General features: G+C 50.2%; 1 protein-coding gene across 1 annotated transcript; it reads left to right on the top strand.

The window, feature by feature from the left end:
- Window positions 1–4,012: 4,012 nt before the first annotated feature.
- LOC128845942 (ribonuclease-like) lies at window positions 4,013–6,577 on the top strand. The gene is made up of 2 exons (XM_054045044.1): window positions 4,013–4,081; window positions 5,910–6,577. Exon 2 carries the CDS (start codon window positions 5,928–5,930, stop codon window positions 6,366–6,368), a length of 441 nt encoding a protein of 146 aa, XP_053901019.1. The 5' UTR covers window positions 4,013–4,081; window positions 5,910–5,927; the 3' UTR covers window positions 6,369–6,577.
- The last annotated feature ends 11,724 nt before the right edge of the window (window positions 6,578–18,301 follow it).

Here is an 18,301-nt window from a genome sequence, read left to right as displayed (position 1 = left end):
GTTGGTGGGAGAAAGGAGGGGGATGGTTAATTTCTCCTTGTTTTAAGATCCAAGGGGTTTGGATCTGTATTCACCAGGGAATTGGTGAAGAGTCTCTCAAGGCTACCCAGGGAAGGGAATTAGCATTTTGGGAGTGGTGGCAGCGGACCAGATCTAAGCTGGTAGTTAAGCTCAGAAGTTTTCATGCAGGCCCCCACATTTGTACCCTAAAGTTCAAAGTGGGGAAGCAGCCTTGACAACCCCGAAGATACTTAAACTTAACTCAGTCAGGTCTGCCGGATCTTGAAGACCTCCTTTTGCAGACCATCACTGAGTTTACAATGTTCTGCCACCTGGAGGTGTCCATAGATAGGTATCAATTGTCTGGTCTCTAGTGCCCCCATTGTCTTTCTAGATATGGATCAGTTTCGGCCAGTCCTTTAGCAACCCATTCATTCCACACTAGTTGGTTATGTGATACTCATGCCTCATTTCTCCTGCTTGCCTCATGAGTAGCATCTAACCCTTTGGCATCTTCTGCATATCAATGCCTAGTCAGGTACATCACTGCCATGCGTATTGTTCATCAAAAGATTACAGAAAATTCCCAATTTGTCACGTCTCTTCCCACTTCCAGACAGAACTGAGCAGGGTCACCCACAGATGTTATTCACATATGCCCAAACCTATTTCCCATCCCCTTGATAGCTGGCCTGCCAGGCTCTTTCAAGATCCTGACAGCTCAGTTTTCTTAGAATGGTACAGAGTAGTTTCACATCCTCCCTTAGGTCTGGTCTGAGAGATGTCACCTGGGGTGTACGTGGGGGCTTTTCATGCAGCCCCGAGCTCTATTGCCACCCCATAAACCTTTGGGTTTAAAACTGGGATGGTACCCTGCCTCTCCTTTCTCCACTTTGTCAGCCAGGGAGCAATGAATTCACATTCCTGCATGTGTCATCCATCTTGGCTGCAAAGTGTGGCCCTTACACCTCTGTTGGGGTAGGAAGTGACCCCTTGAGCAGCTGGGGCAATCCAGGTAGGTGTGTGCCCCCGCAAAGCTGGTCCTAACCCAGAAATATCTCTAGGATCTTGTGTCCCAGGGTCTATGAGGCATCATGACTCTGATCTCCTGCCCTGCATGGAGATGGTGAGGACCGTTCCTCTACCCCCTCAGATTCAGGTATCTTCTGATAGATGAGAAGGTCCCCTGAGATTATCAGCCTTTCCCTTGTGCAAGAGAACAAGGGGAAAAGCCCATCCTTCTCCCTGCCAGGAACTGTCCACAAACTTATCTGCCAACCTGCTTTCACTTCACAGATCCTTCAGCTTCCTGTCCACTAACCACATGTCAAGCTCATGGGGACAGATATCACAGAATTGCTTTAACCTGAGCAGCTCCTATAAACCTTCCAGTGTAGTGATGTCTGCATCTTGACCATATTTGTGGTCCACAGCCCATCAGGATGGGAGCATCCACATACGTTACATCCCTGGTCTTTCATGCACCCGGAAACCTTTTTCTGTATACCTCAGAAGTCAATTCAAACTGAAGCAGTAAAGCCTTTTTGAACTGTCCAGATTCCCCAGTATCCACACCGTTCATCTAGCTGTACACTTCTATTGCATTGGGACCAAGAAAGGGGTGAGATAGCGGAGCTGGTTCCCAGGATCATCCTTTTTCAAACTGCAAGCCATCTCAAAGGCAGTGAGGTAAGCCTCTATATTCCCCCTCTTAAACTGGAGCAACAATTTGGTAACCAGGATTGCTGCAGAATTGGCTTCCCATGGTCTCTCCCCACCTATGAATCTGTGGGACCTCTTCCTCTTCTGTTTCTCTGTGTCCAGTGCTGGCTGTCATTGTTTTTCCTGCTGTTCAACCTGCTGCTTTCACTGCTCTCCTTCATGCATTCGCTGTTTCACTCAATAGCTCGCGTCCTTTCATTGTCCTCTCATCTCTTTTCCTCCAGCTTGACCTTCCTTTTTTCCAGCTCCAATTTTCACTGTTCCAACTCTGGCGATAGGAATCTGGGGGCCATGAGGATGTCCTGCTGGTGCTGTGGCCACTGTCTATTGTTCTCGGACTCTCTCGGGACCCCGCCTTGGTCTGGAACCTGGTTCTTGGACTGATCATCCTTCTCCAGCTGGGCAATCAGCTGCACCTTATTTAACCTCCCAGTGATTAACCCTTGCTCCCTGGACAGTTCTGTGATGCTCTTCTTAAGTTAGTCTCTAAGGTGCCACAAGTACTCCTGTTCTTCTTTTTGTGGATACAGACTAACACGGCTGTTACTCTGAAACCTTCTTAAGTGGCTGGCTTCATGCCATTTTCTTGCTGCTTCCTTTGACATGCCTTGTTTTGATGGTGGCGAGTCACTTATACTGCTGGTGCCTTCAGGGTCTGCCTGCTCGCTACAAACCCTCACAGATTCACAGTGTCAGTGCTATGCCCCAGCTTTGGAACAGTCCCTTGGAGGACCCTGACCCTCAAGGGGTCCCACACTTCCTTCAGGGCAGGCCACACGGTCTCTTGGCATGGGGTGTGTGGCGGGTTCCCCCTGGGGTGCCATCTGGGAATGAGGTACCACTGAGCCCTCTGACCCACCAGCCTGAGCTCCCTCTCATACTGTGCTGTTGTGACACGCTGAAAAACCCTCCAAGCCTGCACTTTCACCAGCATTCACACAGGTAGGGATACACCCAGCTGCAGTCACATGCAGAATCTCTAACCACCAGCTTCCCAGCCTAGGACCCCAGAGCAGTACCATCCTGTCTTGGTCAAATCTGGCCAGTATATGGGTTTAATGCCTGGTCCTCCTCTCCCTCAATGTGAAGAGGACCATGCACACTTGTGGTAACCAAGCTGAGATTTTCCCCAGACGCCTTAGTTTGCACATTGGTTTGGATTAAAACATAAAATAAGTTTATTAACTACAAAAAGATGGATTTTAAGTGATTATAAGTGATAGCAAGCAGATCAAAGCTGATTACCTAGTAAATAAACAAAAACGCGAATTGAGCTTAACATACTAGATGGGTAGGATATGAATTAGCAAATTCTCATCCTGAGTGATAAACTGGCTGTCAGATTCTTAAGGCACAAGCTGCCTTTGCTTTGCAGCTTGGGTTTCCCAGGTTTTGATACACAGGCTAGAAATCCCTTTAGCCTGGGACCAGCACTTCCCCCAGTTCAGTCTTTGTTCCTTGGGTGTTTCCAGGTGTGCTGTTGTAGGGATAGTGAGGTACCATCATGATGTCATATCTTCTTCCCACTTGCTGGAAATTTCTTTTGCAGTGACTTGGGTCAAATAGTTCCCATTGTGCAGTGCTATCTCTGAGAGGATTCTATTGTACACAGTTCCTGGGGTAATCCTTGTGCTTCTGTGCATTTCCTCAATAAGCCATTAACATTGTTTGGCATTTTTACTGTTGTACCTGAAAGGCTGCTTGTGGGTGTTTTCAACCTCATAACATGTTTCAGTAACACATGCATAGCCAAACTTGATAATTTCACATACGATGATAGCACATACAATCCAATGAGATATTACTGTCTAGCAGATCCAGACTTTTAGAATGATACCTCTCAGGGCATACTTTGTGCAAAACATATCCTAATTAAATGACAATGATGAATATTGGGGTGCCAGGGTGTCACAGGGTGGGAACCAGAGAATTTACCAGGGTCCCTGGTGGGCTGGTACTGGGGCAGCTACTCCATGGTGAAATCTGTGCCACCAGCTATTGTTATCCACACTAGCTGGATTAAAGCTGGCATGGCTGTACCCACCCATGCTAAAATCACACCTTTGCTTGCTGGGTAGACACACACTGAGATGTTTCTGTGGAGCCCAGGTGTCTAGCAGGACACAAGCTGCTTGCTCCCCACCCAAGCTCTGCCTGCTGGGCCACTGCTTTTAATTGCCAGATATTGGGAAGTCCTGCTGACTGAATTGTTTACTGGATTTTCACTCCCACACCTCCCACACCATGTCTAGCTGGGCTCTATATTATCCACACACAGACAGGCAGGAGGATCAGGGTGAGGTTCAGCTCAGCAGAGGCCAGGATCCATCACTCTCACAGCTAAAAAACAAGGACTTGGGTAAGTTGCAGGAGATTCCACAAGCTGGGACAGAGGAGAGAAAAATGTCACATGGGACTGCAACTGCAGGGTTTGTTTCCGGGAGGCAGCATGAGGCAGCTGGAGTGGGGCAGGTGTGTGGGGGGCTTGGAGTAAAAACTCCTGGGTTCTAGCTCTTCTATGGGAGGAGAATGGGGAACAGTGGGATAGAGGAGGGTGCTACCCTCATGTCAGTTGGGATCTCTGCAGCACCTGACACAATGGGGACCCTGATCTCAGTTGCGGGCTTTGCAGTGCTTGGGACCATGGAGTGCTGATCTTGGTCAGGATCTGTGCAGCGCCCAGCACTGGGGATGGTCAGTAGTGAGGTGGGCTATGGGGCAGGTTGGGAATTTGATGAGCAGTAGGGGGAAGTAAAGGTTTAGGGGGTCTCCTGGGTGCATGTGTGAAGGGGCTGTAAGAGGGGACAAAGTGGTTAAATTTCACAGGTGTGGAGTTCAGCCAGGCTCAGTGTCTGAGCCCAGGGCAGGTGCAGTGACGAGGCAGTGTGGGAGTGTGTGTATTACGGGCATGGCAGAGCTTTGTCCAAACTTGCCTTGGTGTTTTCCTTATTACCAGCGTGAACTTTATTTTGCTTGTGCATTATAAATGTGATCAAGTCATGATCACTTGTATCTAAGCAACCATCAACTTTTTGTCCTGTTGTGAGTTCCTGTGTATCTGTTTGGACGAGGTCTAACGCAGCCTTCCCCCATGGGGGCTGCAACTAGGGTGACCAGATGTCCCGATTTTATAGGGACGGTCCCAATTTTTGGGTCTTTTTCTTATATAGGCTCCTATTACCCCCCACCCCGTCCCGATTTTTCACACTTTCTGTCTGGTCACCCTAGCTGCAACACTTTCTGAGTTAGGAAATCGTCAGAGGGGCAGGGAGAGGGACTCATACACCACCAGAGGAGCAGGGTCTCCCAAATCCAGGAACATAAAAACGGCCATACTGGGTCAGACCAATGGTCCAACTAGCCCAGAATCCTGTCTTCCGACAGTGGCCAATGCAGGTGCCCCAGAGGGAATGAACAGAACAAGTAACCAGGAAGTGATCCATCCCCTGTCGCCCATTCCCAGCTTCTGGCAAACAGAGGCTAGGGACACCATCCCTGCCCATCCTGGCTAATAGCCATTGATGGACCAATCCTCCATGAACTTATGACAGAAGGGGATAATTCAGGGCTGACAGCCCCCCCCCACCCTAAACCCCTCAAATTCCTCTGCTACCCCTCACATTCTCCCTCTCATCTTCTCCCCTCCCCCTTATCTGAGCCATCAACCTCTCTAATCTTCCCTACCACCCATGCCCATTTACCCTTCTCAAATACACTCACTGCAGATACAAACCCCTCTTCCCCTATTACAGCCCACTCTTGCACCCATCCCCTCTCAACGAGTATTTGCACATGTAATTTATTTTCTTCTCAGAAATAGTTTCATCAACTTCTGAATACTCTGCTGTGCTCAGATTATGTTTCCCACAAGTAAGAAATGCCTCACACACGGGGAGAGTGGAGCCATACATCCTGGCTTTTTTATTTTAGTTTTGGGCCCTGGGTTGGTCTTTACCATAACAATAGCAGAGCTCTCTCTCTTCTGTAATGACTCTGCTATTTCGAGGCATGTGGGCCTGAGCAGGGTGGGAGGGGGAATGGGAGGTAGTGGGCTCTGGGGGCAGAGTGGGGTGGGAGGAGTTAATGGGATAGGGGAAGGGGTTTGGGACCAGGAGGTTCCATGGAGGAGGCAGATCCTCATCCCGCGCTGTCTCCATCCATCCTCCATCCTCCACTCCCCACTGCAGGTTGATCCAGACACAGCCATGGCTCTCAAAAGATCCTACCCCACGCTCCTGCTGTCCTTTGTCCTGCTGGGGGCTTGGCTAGCTCTGGCCAGTGGGCAGTCCCAGTCCTGGAATAACGACCGATTCCTGAGGCGGCACTGGGACAACCCAAAGACCCAAGCCACCACCAACACCACTTACTGTGACCTGCAAACAAGTGCTCGGGGATTAGCCAAGAAGAACAACATCTTCATCCACGCGCGCATTGCAGTCATCAACAACGTCTGCACAACGGGTGGGAGACCCTCCATTCGCAACCAACGTCAGAGCATCCGTCGCTTCAGGCTCACCGTCTGCAAATTTAACGCGAACAGAAGCACTTATACCGAGACACCCTTAACCCGCCGAATTGTCGTCTTCTGTAGGAATAAGCTCCCTGTGCGCCTTGTGCGGATCGTTAGGTTCCGACCCTCGGTGTAGAGAGCAGACGGGGGAAGGGGGACTTCCTCTAATCCCACCCCGTCCCTTCCACACTGGCCACCCCATCCCTCTCCTCACCCGGCTCTGAACATTGGTCTGATTGCTGATGTGTCTCCACCCCTAGTGTCCATTATACAGTATAACCACCCCTTCCCCATCTTGCACTCCCTTCTGCCACAAACAACCATCTAAAAACATGTCCTTTAGAAATAGCCATCACTGTCACCCTTCTGTTATTGCGTGTTCATTCTGATCATGGCTAATCCTCATATTTATCACAATTTACTGCTATGTGTCATTATTCTCCACATTATTTTGGAACATTTCCCCTTTGTCTGCAATTTTCTTTGCTTCCTAAACTCAATAAACTGATACCCGCAAAGCAATCACCGGTGTGTGCATGAAATGTGTTGTTCTTTTCCAGGGAGGGTCTCTGTGCTTTCAACAACCTCTACCACATTTTTGGGAATAGAACCTGGGAGCCCTGATATCTTCTTCTGTTCTTGAGCTAATCTGCTAGGAGTTAACATGATATAGTGAGTTAGACAAGGGGGGGCTGGGCACCAGGACTTTTTGGTTCTGTCCCGGTTCTGGGAGGGGAGTGTGGTCTTGTGGGTTAGAGAAGGGAGGACCTGGCTATCAGGATCTCTGCAACCTTCAACAAAATAGGAGCCTGATCTCATCTGGAATCTGTTCAGCTCCTGGCACAAAGGGGGCCCTGCTCTTGTTTGGTGCATTGACTTGCCATCTGATACAAATAATAAGCTCTGCTGTTTTGAGACCATTGTGTGCGAGAGGGGATAATGGGAGTGGGTGGGAGCAGTGGGGAGAGAGGGGCTAATTGGAGGGGCAGTGGCTCTGGCAGCAGAGTGAAATGGGAGGAGATAACACAAGGGGAAGGATTTGGGACCCACCTGTGTCCCATGCATTGCTTGCCTCAGAGATACAGTGGCAGTGACTGCATCCCTCACCCTCTGCTGAGCAGCAGCACCCATTAGTCAGTATTTGAACTGTTGCCTGCACACACCTATGGTGAGAATCCCCCGTTAGACCGACAGGGCGAAAACCAGTGGAGACTCCAGCTGCCGGGGAGGCTGAGCGATTAAGATGGACGCGGTAGGTTCTAGTCTGTTTGGGGACACAGGTTCCAATCTCATCTCTGTAAACCCTCTTTGTCACTCACTGAACACTGTATGAAGGGGTCCAGGGATGAATGTAGAGACTGCGAGGAAGGTGTCACCCAAAAAGCAGAAGTCCGTAATGGACCCCAACTCCTGTTGGCTTTTGACACCCCAATCCTGACCCCTCTGTGCTTCTTCAACTCACTCCAGCTCTCCCACCCCATTGACACTACAAATTGGCATTCCTCCCAGGACTTTCCAAATCACTCTGACCCTGGGTGCCTTTGCCTGCCACCCTCTGATCCTCGCTGTCTCCAGCCTCTTCCTGCATGCAATTTGCACTATTGTTCCGCCTTGTAAAAAAATTACGTTCACTGGGGATTTAAATCCAAGACTCACGCACTAAAAGTGAGACTTGTACTCCTAGAGACTAATGGACTTGACAAGCAGGGCTTCCCATGGTCTCTCTCCTCCCGGTGAGTCAAGCCGCAGTCATGCATCCCTGGCTCATTATCACCACCCTGCTCCTTGCAGACTTCTTCATGTTTGTACACACTGACTAGCGCTTACTTTGGTATAACTTATGTAACTTACACCGATCTAAGCGCCGGTGTGGACTGCGCTAAGTTGGTGAGACAGACCTCCTGGCCTCAACGCTTCCGAGACCAAGCCTCCAGCTCCAGCTCCTAAGTTTCACAGCATGAGATCTGCCCAGTGCATCCAGATGAGATAGACACACTGTTCTGAGACTTTTTTGCCCTCTTAGGGATTGATTCACCCGTTCAGGTTTGCAGTAATACCCTTCAGCTTTTTCAAACCTGAATAAGGTTTATTAGTTGAGTGGCTCACACAATGTGAAAGTTCTCCCCATAGCATAGAGGACCAATGGTTAAAACATGCTGGCAAAGCCAGGGCTCCCTGGAACCATGCTGCGAGGAACTGTCTTGGTTTCTTCTCTGTCCCATGTGTCCCCAAAGGCCAGCTCTTATCCTATCCCTTGTCAGCCTCTTAGGTAGAAACTTGTGTCTCCCCCTCCTCACTGGGGCTTTTTCACTGGGGCTACACAGTTCCCTCCCTACACTGATATATCCCCAGCAAGCCAGACTGCCTAAACGCCGCGTCTGCTCTTTGCTTTCTCTCCAGAGACTATGACCGGTGTCATGGCCCACAGTTATACATTACCACACAGCTTTTGGTAAGCAAGCTCATTTATTCTTCAGATGAAAGCATTACAGAGAAAACATTAAAGCCAATAAAAGAACGGACACGTGTGCTCCAAAGTGTACCAGAGGCTACCGTTAGCTCCATCCCTGGGCTCTGGTAGGCGTCAGTCCCTCAAAACCCACAATTGGGTTTTCCACATGGTTACAAATTCGTGAGTGTATCCAATTAGGAACAAAGAATCATTTACTTTTTCCTTTATACAGCACAGGTCTTTGATCTTGGCCTCACATAACAGGCAATCAGCTGATAATGACCCACCACTCAGGGTGTAGCTACCAATAGCTCGTTTTTTTCCTAACCAGACATGGGGAAGTTGTATTCACCCTTCCTAGAAATCCCCCAGGAAAACCACTTAACAATTGTTGTTCCAAAAGTCCATTCTGTCTGGAACATTAAGAACATAAGAACAAAAGAACGGCCATATTGTGTCTGATGAAAGGTCCATCTAGCCCAGTAGCCTGTCTTCCAACAGTGGGCAATGCCAGGTGTCCCAGAAGGAATGAACAGAACAGGCAATCATCAAGTGATCCATCCCCTGTCGCCCATTCCCAGCTTCTGGCAAACAGAGGCTAGGGACACCATCCAGTGTTGGATTTACAATGGTGCCAGTTGTGCCATGGAGCAGGGCCCATGCTCAGAAGGGGTCCCAGACTGCTCCATTTGCACTGTGCTCTGAGACCCCACCAGCCCGCTGGCTCCCCCCGCACACTGCCCACCACTTGCTCCTCTCGGCCTGCCCACTGGCCAGCCAAGGGCTCCTCTCCACCTCCTGGCCCCACCTGCCAACTTCTCTCTGCCTCCTGGCTGAACCCCTGTGCACCTCTGGCTCCAGGCAGTCTCTGCTTCCCACCACCTGTGGGGCCCCACCTGTCTCCCTGGAGCTGAGCTACCTGGGACTGATTCAGAAGCCTGGCCAGTCTCGGCCAGTTGGCAGGGAGGATCAGTGTGGGGGGCTTGGCTGGGCCCTTTCAGGGGGTCCTGAGAGATCCCGGGTGGGGCAGGCCCTGGCCTGGCTGATTGCGCCTCTCCCGAGGGGCCGGATTGATTCCCCACCCCAGGACGCTGGCAGCTAAGCACGGCAGACCCAGTCACCGGCCAGCAGGGCCAATGAGTGGGCCCAGGAGGCAGGGCATTGGGGAGTGGGTCTCTAAAGGGTTTGGGTGGGGGTGCTGGGCTGTGAGGGGGCAGAGAAGATCTCTGTGTCTTGGGGCACTAGGGAGTGGCGGTTCTGTGTGGGGTGCTGGGTAGTTGTGGTGTTGTGCAGGGCGCTGTGCATTTGTGACAGGGTCTGGGGGGGATGCAGGGCATAGTGGGTCCAGAAGGGCTTTGGCCATAGGGAATTGGGGGGTGGGTATTCCAGTGTTGGGCAGGGGGCTGCGTGGCACGACATGGGCCCACCCCCGATGGGAAGGGGCATGCTGGCAGCATAGGGCTGGGTGGACCATTGTGCATCTGGCAACTGCCGGTTTGTAAATAGTGCCCTCACGCTGGGCTGGGTGGAGTGGGGCCACCCCTGCCATGCCATGCCCCATTGCCCCTGGCTGTCCCCTCGCTCTGGAGACTGAAGCCCCTGCGCCATGCAACATTGCCCCCATGGGGGCCCACAAATATGTTTGGCACAGGGCCCACAAAAGGTTAATCCATCCCTGACCATCCCTGCCCGTCCTGACTAATAGCCATTTATAGACCTATCCTCCATGAATTTATCTAGGTATTTTTTTAACTTTGTTATAGTCTTGGCCTTCACAACATCCCCTGGAATTAGTATATAAGTACTTTAAAAATTTGTCACTTTTTAGCTGTTTCCCATTATATGATGTAATTGAATGGGAGTCTTTTCATTTGACTGTTTCTCATCAGATCCTACCTGTATTTTATCATCTTCCATCCTCTCCTCCTTATTAGGACATAGAGAATCTCCATTAATAGATCTTCCCCAAGGGATGTCTCTGTATGAACCACTTGCTTCTCTGCACCTGTTGGCTTTCCCCCAGGACTTAGTTTAAAAATTGCTCTACGATCTTTTTAATTTTAAGTGCCAGCAATCTGGTTCCATCCTTCCTGTATAGGCTCCCCTTTTCCCCAAAATTTCCCCAGTTCCTAATAAATCTAAACCCCTCCTCCCTGCATCATCATCTCATCCATGCATTTTGACCCTGCAGTTCTGCCTGTCTGACTGGCCCTGTATGTGGGATTGGAAGCATTTCAGAGAATGCTACCATGAAGAGCCTGGAGCTTCTTATCTAGCAGCCTAAATTTGACCTCCAAGACCTCTCACCTATCCTTCCCTATCTCATTGGTACCTACATGTACCATGACCATCAGCTCCTCCCCAGCACTATACATTGGACAATGTAATCCTTAGAACCCCCAGGTCTCACATCTGTCCCATCTCCCCCTCAAGCGGCTTTGTAAAGTCCTGGCCCATCATAACACACAAATCAATTGTTGAATAGAATGGACCCAGAAGATACTTAAACTTAATTCAATCAGGTCTGCCAAGGATATGGCAGGAAATTGCCAGATCTTAAAGACCTCCTCTTGCAGACCATCATTGAGTTCACAATAAAAAAAAATGAGGAGTCCTTGTGGCACCTTAGAGAGTAACAAATTTATTTGGGCATAAGCTTTCATGGGCTATAACCCACTTCATCAGATGAATGAAGTAAAAAATACAGGAGCAGGTATAAATACATGAAAGGATGGCGGTGTTTTACCAAGTGTTAGGTCAGTCTAATGAGATAAATCAATTAACGACGGATACCAAGGAAGGAAAAATAACTTTTGAAGTGGTAAGAGAGTGGCCCATTACAGACAGTTGACAAGAAGGTGTGAGTAGCAGTAGGGAGAAATCAGTATTGGGGAAATTAAGTTTAGGTTTTGTAGTGACCCAACCAGGGCCGGCTCTAGGCACCAGCAAACCAAGCACGTGCTTGGGGCAGCACATTTTCAAGGGCAGCATTCTGGCCATTTTTTTTGTGTGCTTCCGGCGGCAAAAGCCTACAGCTGGCCCTGGCAGCAGCAGCGCGTCATGCACGGGGGGCACCCTGGGGCTGCTGCGGTTTGCGCCGCGGGGGAGCAGCACCCACACCTTGTGGCTGGGTCAGGCAGGCTTCGAGCTGGGGACACTCAGGCTGGGGGACACCCCACGGGGCACACGGAGCCACCTGCAGCTGCCGCAGGGCGGCCACCCCCCCCAGCACTGCAGCCGGGGCTGGGCGAAGCGTCCCAAGCCGCCCAGGGACTGTGGCAGAGTGGCCAGAAGCAGCAGCAGCAGCGGGGCCATAGAGGGCGGGGCACTGTCAGGCGGGGCCTGCGTCCCGCTCTCTGGGGCTCCGCTGCCTCTGGAGCTACCCTGCCCCGGCTCCTCAGCCCTCTGCTGGGGCGGTCCCCCGGCTCTGCCCTCCCAGGTCCCGGCTGGTCCTGGAGGGACCCTGGGCTGAGGTGCGGCCTGGGAGCCACGCTGCTTACCCTGACCCTGCCAGCGCCGGACCGGCTGGAGGAGAGGGGGGAGCGGGCAGAGTCAGCACTGGTGGGGGGGAGCCCAGGGCTGGGGCGGCAGGGGGTGGGGGTGTGAGGGGGAAGAGAGAGCCCAGGGCTGGGGCAGCAGGGGGTTGCGGGTGGGGGGGGGAGAAGAGAGAACCCAGGGCTGGGGTGGGGCGCAGCCAAAAATTTTTTTGCTCGGGGCGGCAAAAAACCTAGAGCAGGCCCTGGACCCAACCACTCCCAGCCTTTATTCAGGCCTAATCTGATGGTATCTAGTTTGCAAATTAATTCCAGTTCCACTTGCCTGAGACACCCGTGGATAGGTATCAATTGTCCAATCAGTAGGGCCCCCATTGTCTTTCCAGATATGGGTCAGTTTCGGCCAGTGATTTAGCAACCCATTCATCCCACCCAGGATGGTTACATGACACTTACACCTCATTTGTCCTGCTCTCCTCATGAGCAGCTTCTAACACTTTTGTATCCTCTGCCTAGCAATGCCTAGTTAGGTACGTCACTGCCATGCACATCGTTCATCAAAAGCTTACAAAAAAATCCCACTTTGTCGTGTCTCTTCCCCCTTCCAGATAGAACTGAGCAGGGTCACTTTAACCAGAGAGCAGGGCTAGCTCCAACCCACAGATGTTATCCACATGTGTCCAAACCAATGTCTCATCGCCTTGGTAGCTGGCCTGCCAGGCGCTTTCAAGACCCTGACAGCCTGATTCATAGCACTGTACAGAGCAGTTTCATGTCCTCCCTTAGGTCTGGTCTGTTAGATGTCATGTGGCCCTAAGCTATCCTGCTCTCCCAAAAACCTTTGGGTTTGAAACTGAGATGGGGTGCTGCCACTCCCCCCTCCACCTGGTCTGCCAGAGAGCAATGGTCTCACATTCCTGTTAGCCAGGATTCCTGTTAGATGTGTTAGCCATCTTGGCTGCAGCCTGCAGCCCTTACACCTAGCTTGAAGTAGGAGGTGACCCCTTGAGCATCTGGGAGGATCCAGGTAGGTTTGTCCACCCGCAAAGCTGGTCCTAACCCAGCCATATCTCTGGTGTCCCAGGGTGTGGTGAGGCCGGGTGCTCCCTCGCTCACAGCACCAGGCATCAGGAGGCTATGCCAGAGGCAGCATGACTCATATCTCCTGCTCTGTGTGGAACGGGTGGGGGCCGTTCCTCTGCCCCCTCAGATTCAGGTGTCTGCTATCAGACAGGAAGGTCCCTGAGTTTATCAGCCTTTTGCTTGCGTAAGAGGCATGGGGGGAAACCTCCTCCTCCCTGCCAGGAACTCCATTTGCATTTTGTCTGACACCTCCAGTCTGAGCCTTCGGGCTGCCTGTCAGTGCTTGGTCCAAGCCCTTAGCTTTCATGTGCCAGGTTTTGTCTTCAAGTGACACAGCCGTTCCCAAGTAAGATGCCAAAAGTGGGATCATGAAGAACCAGAACTACCAGCCACCCTGATCCCACCCGTGTCTGCACCGGGGTCTGAGCCATCGGGGGTGTAAATGGCTTCCCATTTGAAACCTTAATCCAGAAGGTCCATCTAATGGGGTTCCACCACATAGGATGTGACAAGGGGTCTCTCTGTCCCATGAATGTCTCCCCATTAACCACCGCCTTCTTCTTTGAGCCAATGAGAGCACAACAGGAGACATGCACTGCTGCCTGGGTGGGAGGCCATCCACCTCCATATCCTGTGCCACTGGCACCCCCTGGGCTTTCCTCCAAAATGTCAGACTCTGCGGACACTAGAGGAGGTTGGACTCCAGGCTGGCTTCTTATCTGGACAGAGGAAGGGGGAGCCCCTCTCTCCCAGACAAACCCCATGGTCTCACTTCTTGGATAGTATTCCTACATATGCCCTGTTTGCCTACAGATATTAGACCTCGGGTTCCTGAGATCCCTTCGAGCGGGTCTACTCCCATCAGCCATTACCCCTGGTTTGAAATTACTTAAATCCCATTTCTGGGGTGCCCCGTGTGACTCCCATTTTGGGGTCTCTGATTTGGGCCTTTGTTTTTTAATCATGATTGGATTTACTGTCCACAAACTCATCAGCCAACTTGCCTGTACTGAGCAGATCCTTTAGCTTCCTGTCCACTAACCACGTGTGAAGCTCATAGGGACAGACTCACACTGTTGCTCTAACCTGAGCAGGTCCTACAAACCTTCCAGCATAGAGACGCCTGCACCTTGACCACATTTGTGGTCCATAGCCCATCAGGATGGGAACATCCACATACATCACATCCTTGGTCTTTCATGCACCCGGAAACCTTTTCCTATATGCCTCAGATGTCAATTCAAACTGAAGCAGTAAATCCTTTTTTAACTGTCCATACTCCACAGTATCCATGCCGTTCATCCCCCTCTATTGCTTTGGGTCCAAGAAAGGAGGTGAGATAGCGGAGACAGTTCCCAGGATTATCCTGGTTCAAAGTGCAAGCTATCTCAAAGGAGGAATTGGCTTCCCATGGTCTTTCCCCACCTGCAACTCTGTGGAACCTCTTGCTCTTCTGCTTCTCCGTGTCCAGTGCATGCCGTTATTGCTTTTCCTGCTGTTCCAGCTGCTGCTTTCACTGCTCTCCTTCATGCGTTCGCTGTTTCTCTCAATAGCTCACGCCTTTTCATTGTTTTCACATCTCTTTTTCTCCAGCTGAACCTTCCTTTTTCCAGTTCCAATTTTCCCGGTACCAACTCTGGTGATGGGGATCCGGGCCATGAGGATGCCCTACTCCTGCCGTAGCCGCTGTCTGTTTTTCTTGGACTGTCTTGGGACTCCGCCTGGGTCTGGAACCTGGTTCTTGGTCTAATCATCCTTCTCCAGCCAGGCAATCAGCTGCACTTTGTTTAACCTCCCAATGCTTAACCCTCGCTCCCTGCACAGTTCTGTGCTTCTCTCCTTAGGTGGCTGGATTCATGCATTTTCTTGATGCTTCCTTTAACTAACCTTGTGTTGGCTCTGGCAAGTCACTTATACTGCTGGTGCATTCAGGGCCCGCCCGGTCACCATGAACTGTCATGGATCCCCAGGGTCGGTGCTACGCCCTAGCTTTGGACCAGTCCCTTGCAGGAACCCTTCTGAGAGGGTCACTTTTATCCTTTAGCGCAGGCCATGTGGCCTCACCACCTCCTAGACTGATTGTCTGGGCTCCAGCCCTCCTGCTTTGTATTGTGAGCTCTGCCCAGAGAGTCCAGCTGAAAAAGGCTCCTGCTCAGAGACTTTTTGCTCTCTTCAGGGATCAATGCACCTCTGCAAGGATTTTCAATGACTCCTGACAGCTTTTACAAACCAGAGGAAGGTTTATTAGTCACCTGCACACAGCTTGGGGAGTCCTTAGGTTAGCTGAGACAAGCAAAGGTTGAGATATAGTCCGTTCGGGCCAAACCAGGGATCACCAAGCCATGTGGCTCTAGAAACCATCTTGGTTTCCTCTGTCCTTTGTCTCAATCCTTGGTGAGCCTCATCAGCTGTTATTTTGGCCTCTTGTCAAATCTCAGTCTATTGCCATCCTCCTGTAGTGCCCTGCTGGGCTCACATGTTCCGCCTGCCGGAGTTTCCCATATATCAGTGTCAATTGTTCAGTCACTGGAGCTCCCATTGTCTTTCCAGACATCCATTGATATGGGTTGGTGTCAGCCGGACCCAAACAACCCATTCATCCCACCCCAGAAAGTTACATAAGAACATAAGAGCAGCCATACTGGGTCAGACCAAAGGTCCATCTAGCCCAGTATCCTGTCTTCTGACAGTGGACAATGCCAGGGGCCCCAGAGGGAATGAAGAGAACAGGTGATTGTTGCCCACACTAGCTAGAATAAAGCTGGCACAGCTCTCCCCACTCTTGCTACAATCACACTTTCAGTTGCCAGGTAGACACACCCTTAGAAGTTTCTGTGCAACCTAAGTGTCTAGCAGGACTTGTGCAGTTTTCTCCCCACCCGTGCCTTGCCTGCAGGACCTCTGCTTTTAATTGCCAGATATCAGGAAATTGTCCTTGCCCAATGATTTACTGGATTTTCACATCCACTTCTCCCTCTCCATATCTGGCAGGACTCTATATAACACACTCCCAGATGGGATGGAGTATAAGGGTGAGATTCAGTGCAACAGACACTGGGATCCATCACTCTCACAGTGAAACAACAAGGACGTGGGTAAGTTGCAGGAGATTCCACAAGCCAGGAGAAAGGAGAAAATAGTGTGTTATAGGGCTGCAGCTGCAGGGTTTGTTTCTGGGAGGCAGCATGATCTAGTGGTTAGAGCAGAGGGTGGCTGGGAATCAGGACTCCTCGGTTCTATCTCTTCTCTGTGAAGAGAATGGGGAACAGTGGGATAGAGAAGGGTGATGCCCTCATGTCAATCAGGATGTCTGCAGTGTCTGGCACAGTGGGAGCCCATATCTCAGTTGGGGGCTTTGCAGTCCTGGGGACCACGGGGCCCAGATCTTGATTGGGATCTGTGCAACGCCCGGCACTGTGGATGGTCAGTAGTGAGATGGGATAAGGAGCAGGTGGGGGGATTAATAGGGGTAAGGGGATGTAAAAGGGGACAAAGTGGTTGTTAAATTTCACAGGTGTGGAGTTTGGCCAGGCTTAGTGTCTCAGCGCAGGGCAGATGCAGTGACAAGGCAGACTGAGAGTGTGTATGTTACGGGCATGGCGGGGCATCACCCAATCTTGCCTGGGTGTTTCCCTTATTGGTGGCATGGACTTTATTCTGCTTGAGCATTATAAATGTGATCAAGTCAAGATCACTTGTACCTAAGCTACCATTAACTTTATGTTCTCTTTGAGTTCCTCTTTATCTGTTCGGACGAGGTCTAACGCAGCATCCCCCGTGGGGCTGCAACACTTTCTGAGTTAGGAAATCGTCAGCTATAATACTTAGAAATTCCAAGGATGTTTTCGTTCTGAGAGCATGAGGCCTCCAGCATATGTCACTCAAATTCATGTCCCCCATGATCACACAGTGTTTTCCCCCTACATCAGTGATACTCAGACTGCAGCTTTTGAGGCGCAAGTGCTCTTTAATGTGTCTCCTGTGACTTTTTGCAGCAGAAGACAGTAAAATACTGTGTGATTTAGTTATTAACCAATAAATGTGCTTTTTCTGTGTTGTTAACCAATTAAGTAATCGACTTGAACTGAGTTAACATATTTGCTAGGGAATAATTAATTTTATTATTATTATTATTTTAATTATAATTATATATGTCAAGATTGCCTCCCCCTCTAAACTTAAGGGTACAGATGTGGGGACCCGCATGAAAGACACCCTAAGCTTATTTTTACCAGCTTTTTAACCAAATATTTATGGAGAGCCACTTGGAACTCTGCCTTTCCCCAAATGTCTCCCAAGTCCCTAATCCCACTTTCCTGGGTAGGCTTGAGAATAATTTCCCCCAACGCCTTACACCCCTTTTCCTGGGTAGGCTTGAGAATATCCCCTCACCAATTAGTCCTGGTGAACACAGATCCAAAACCCTTGGATCTTAAAACAATGAAAAATTAATTAGGTTCTTAAAAGAAGAATTTTATTAAAAGAAAAGGTAAAAATTATCTCTGTAAAATCAGGATGGAAAATAACTTTACAGGGTAATCAGATTCAAAGAACCCAGAGGAACCCCCTCTAGGCTTAGGTTCAGAGTTACAGCAACCAGAGGTAAACCCTCTAGCAAAAGGAACATTTACAAGTTGAGAAAACAAAGATAAAACTAATACGCCTTGCCTGGCTGTTACTTACAAGTTTGAAATATGAGAGACTTGTGCAGAAAGATTTGGAGAGCCTGGATTGATGTCTGGTCCCTCTTAGTCCTAAGCGTGAACACCACCAAAAACAAAGAGCACACAAAGAAAAGTCTTCCCCCGCACCCCCACCACAGATTTGAAAGTATCTTGTCCCCTTATTGGTCCTTTGGGTCAGGTGTCAGCCAGGTTACCTGAGCTTCTTAAGCCTTTATAGGTAAAATGATTTGGTGTCTCTGGCCAGGAGGGATTTTATAGTATTGTACACATGAGGGTTGTTACCCTTCCCTTTCTAGTTATGACAACATATATGTAAATGAAACAACAAATTCACACTGCTGTGACTGTTTTGGGG

Source organism: Malaclemys terrapin, chromosome 12, assembly GCF_027887155.1.
Source record: "Malaclemys terrapin pileata isolate rMalTer1 chromosome 12, rMalTer1.hap1, whole genome shotgun sequence".
Classification (NCBI taxonomy): Eukaryota; Metazoa; Chordata; order Testudines; family Emydidae; genus Malaclemys; species Malaclemys terrapin.
This window is presented reverse-complemented; position numbering and strand designations above follow the sequence as displayed.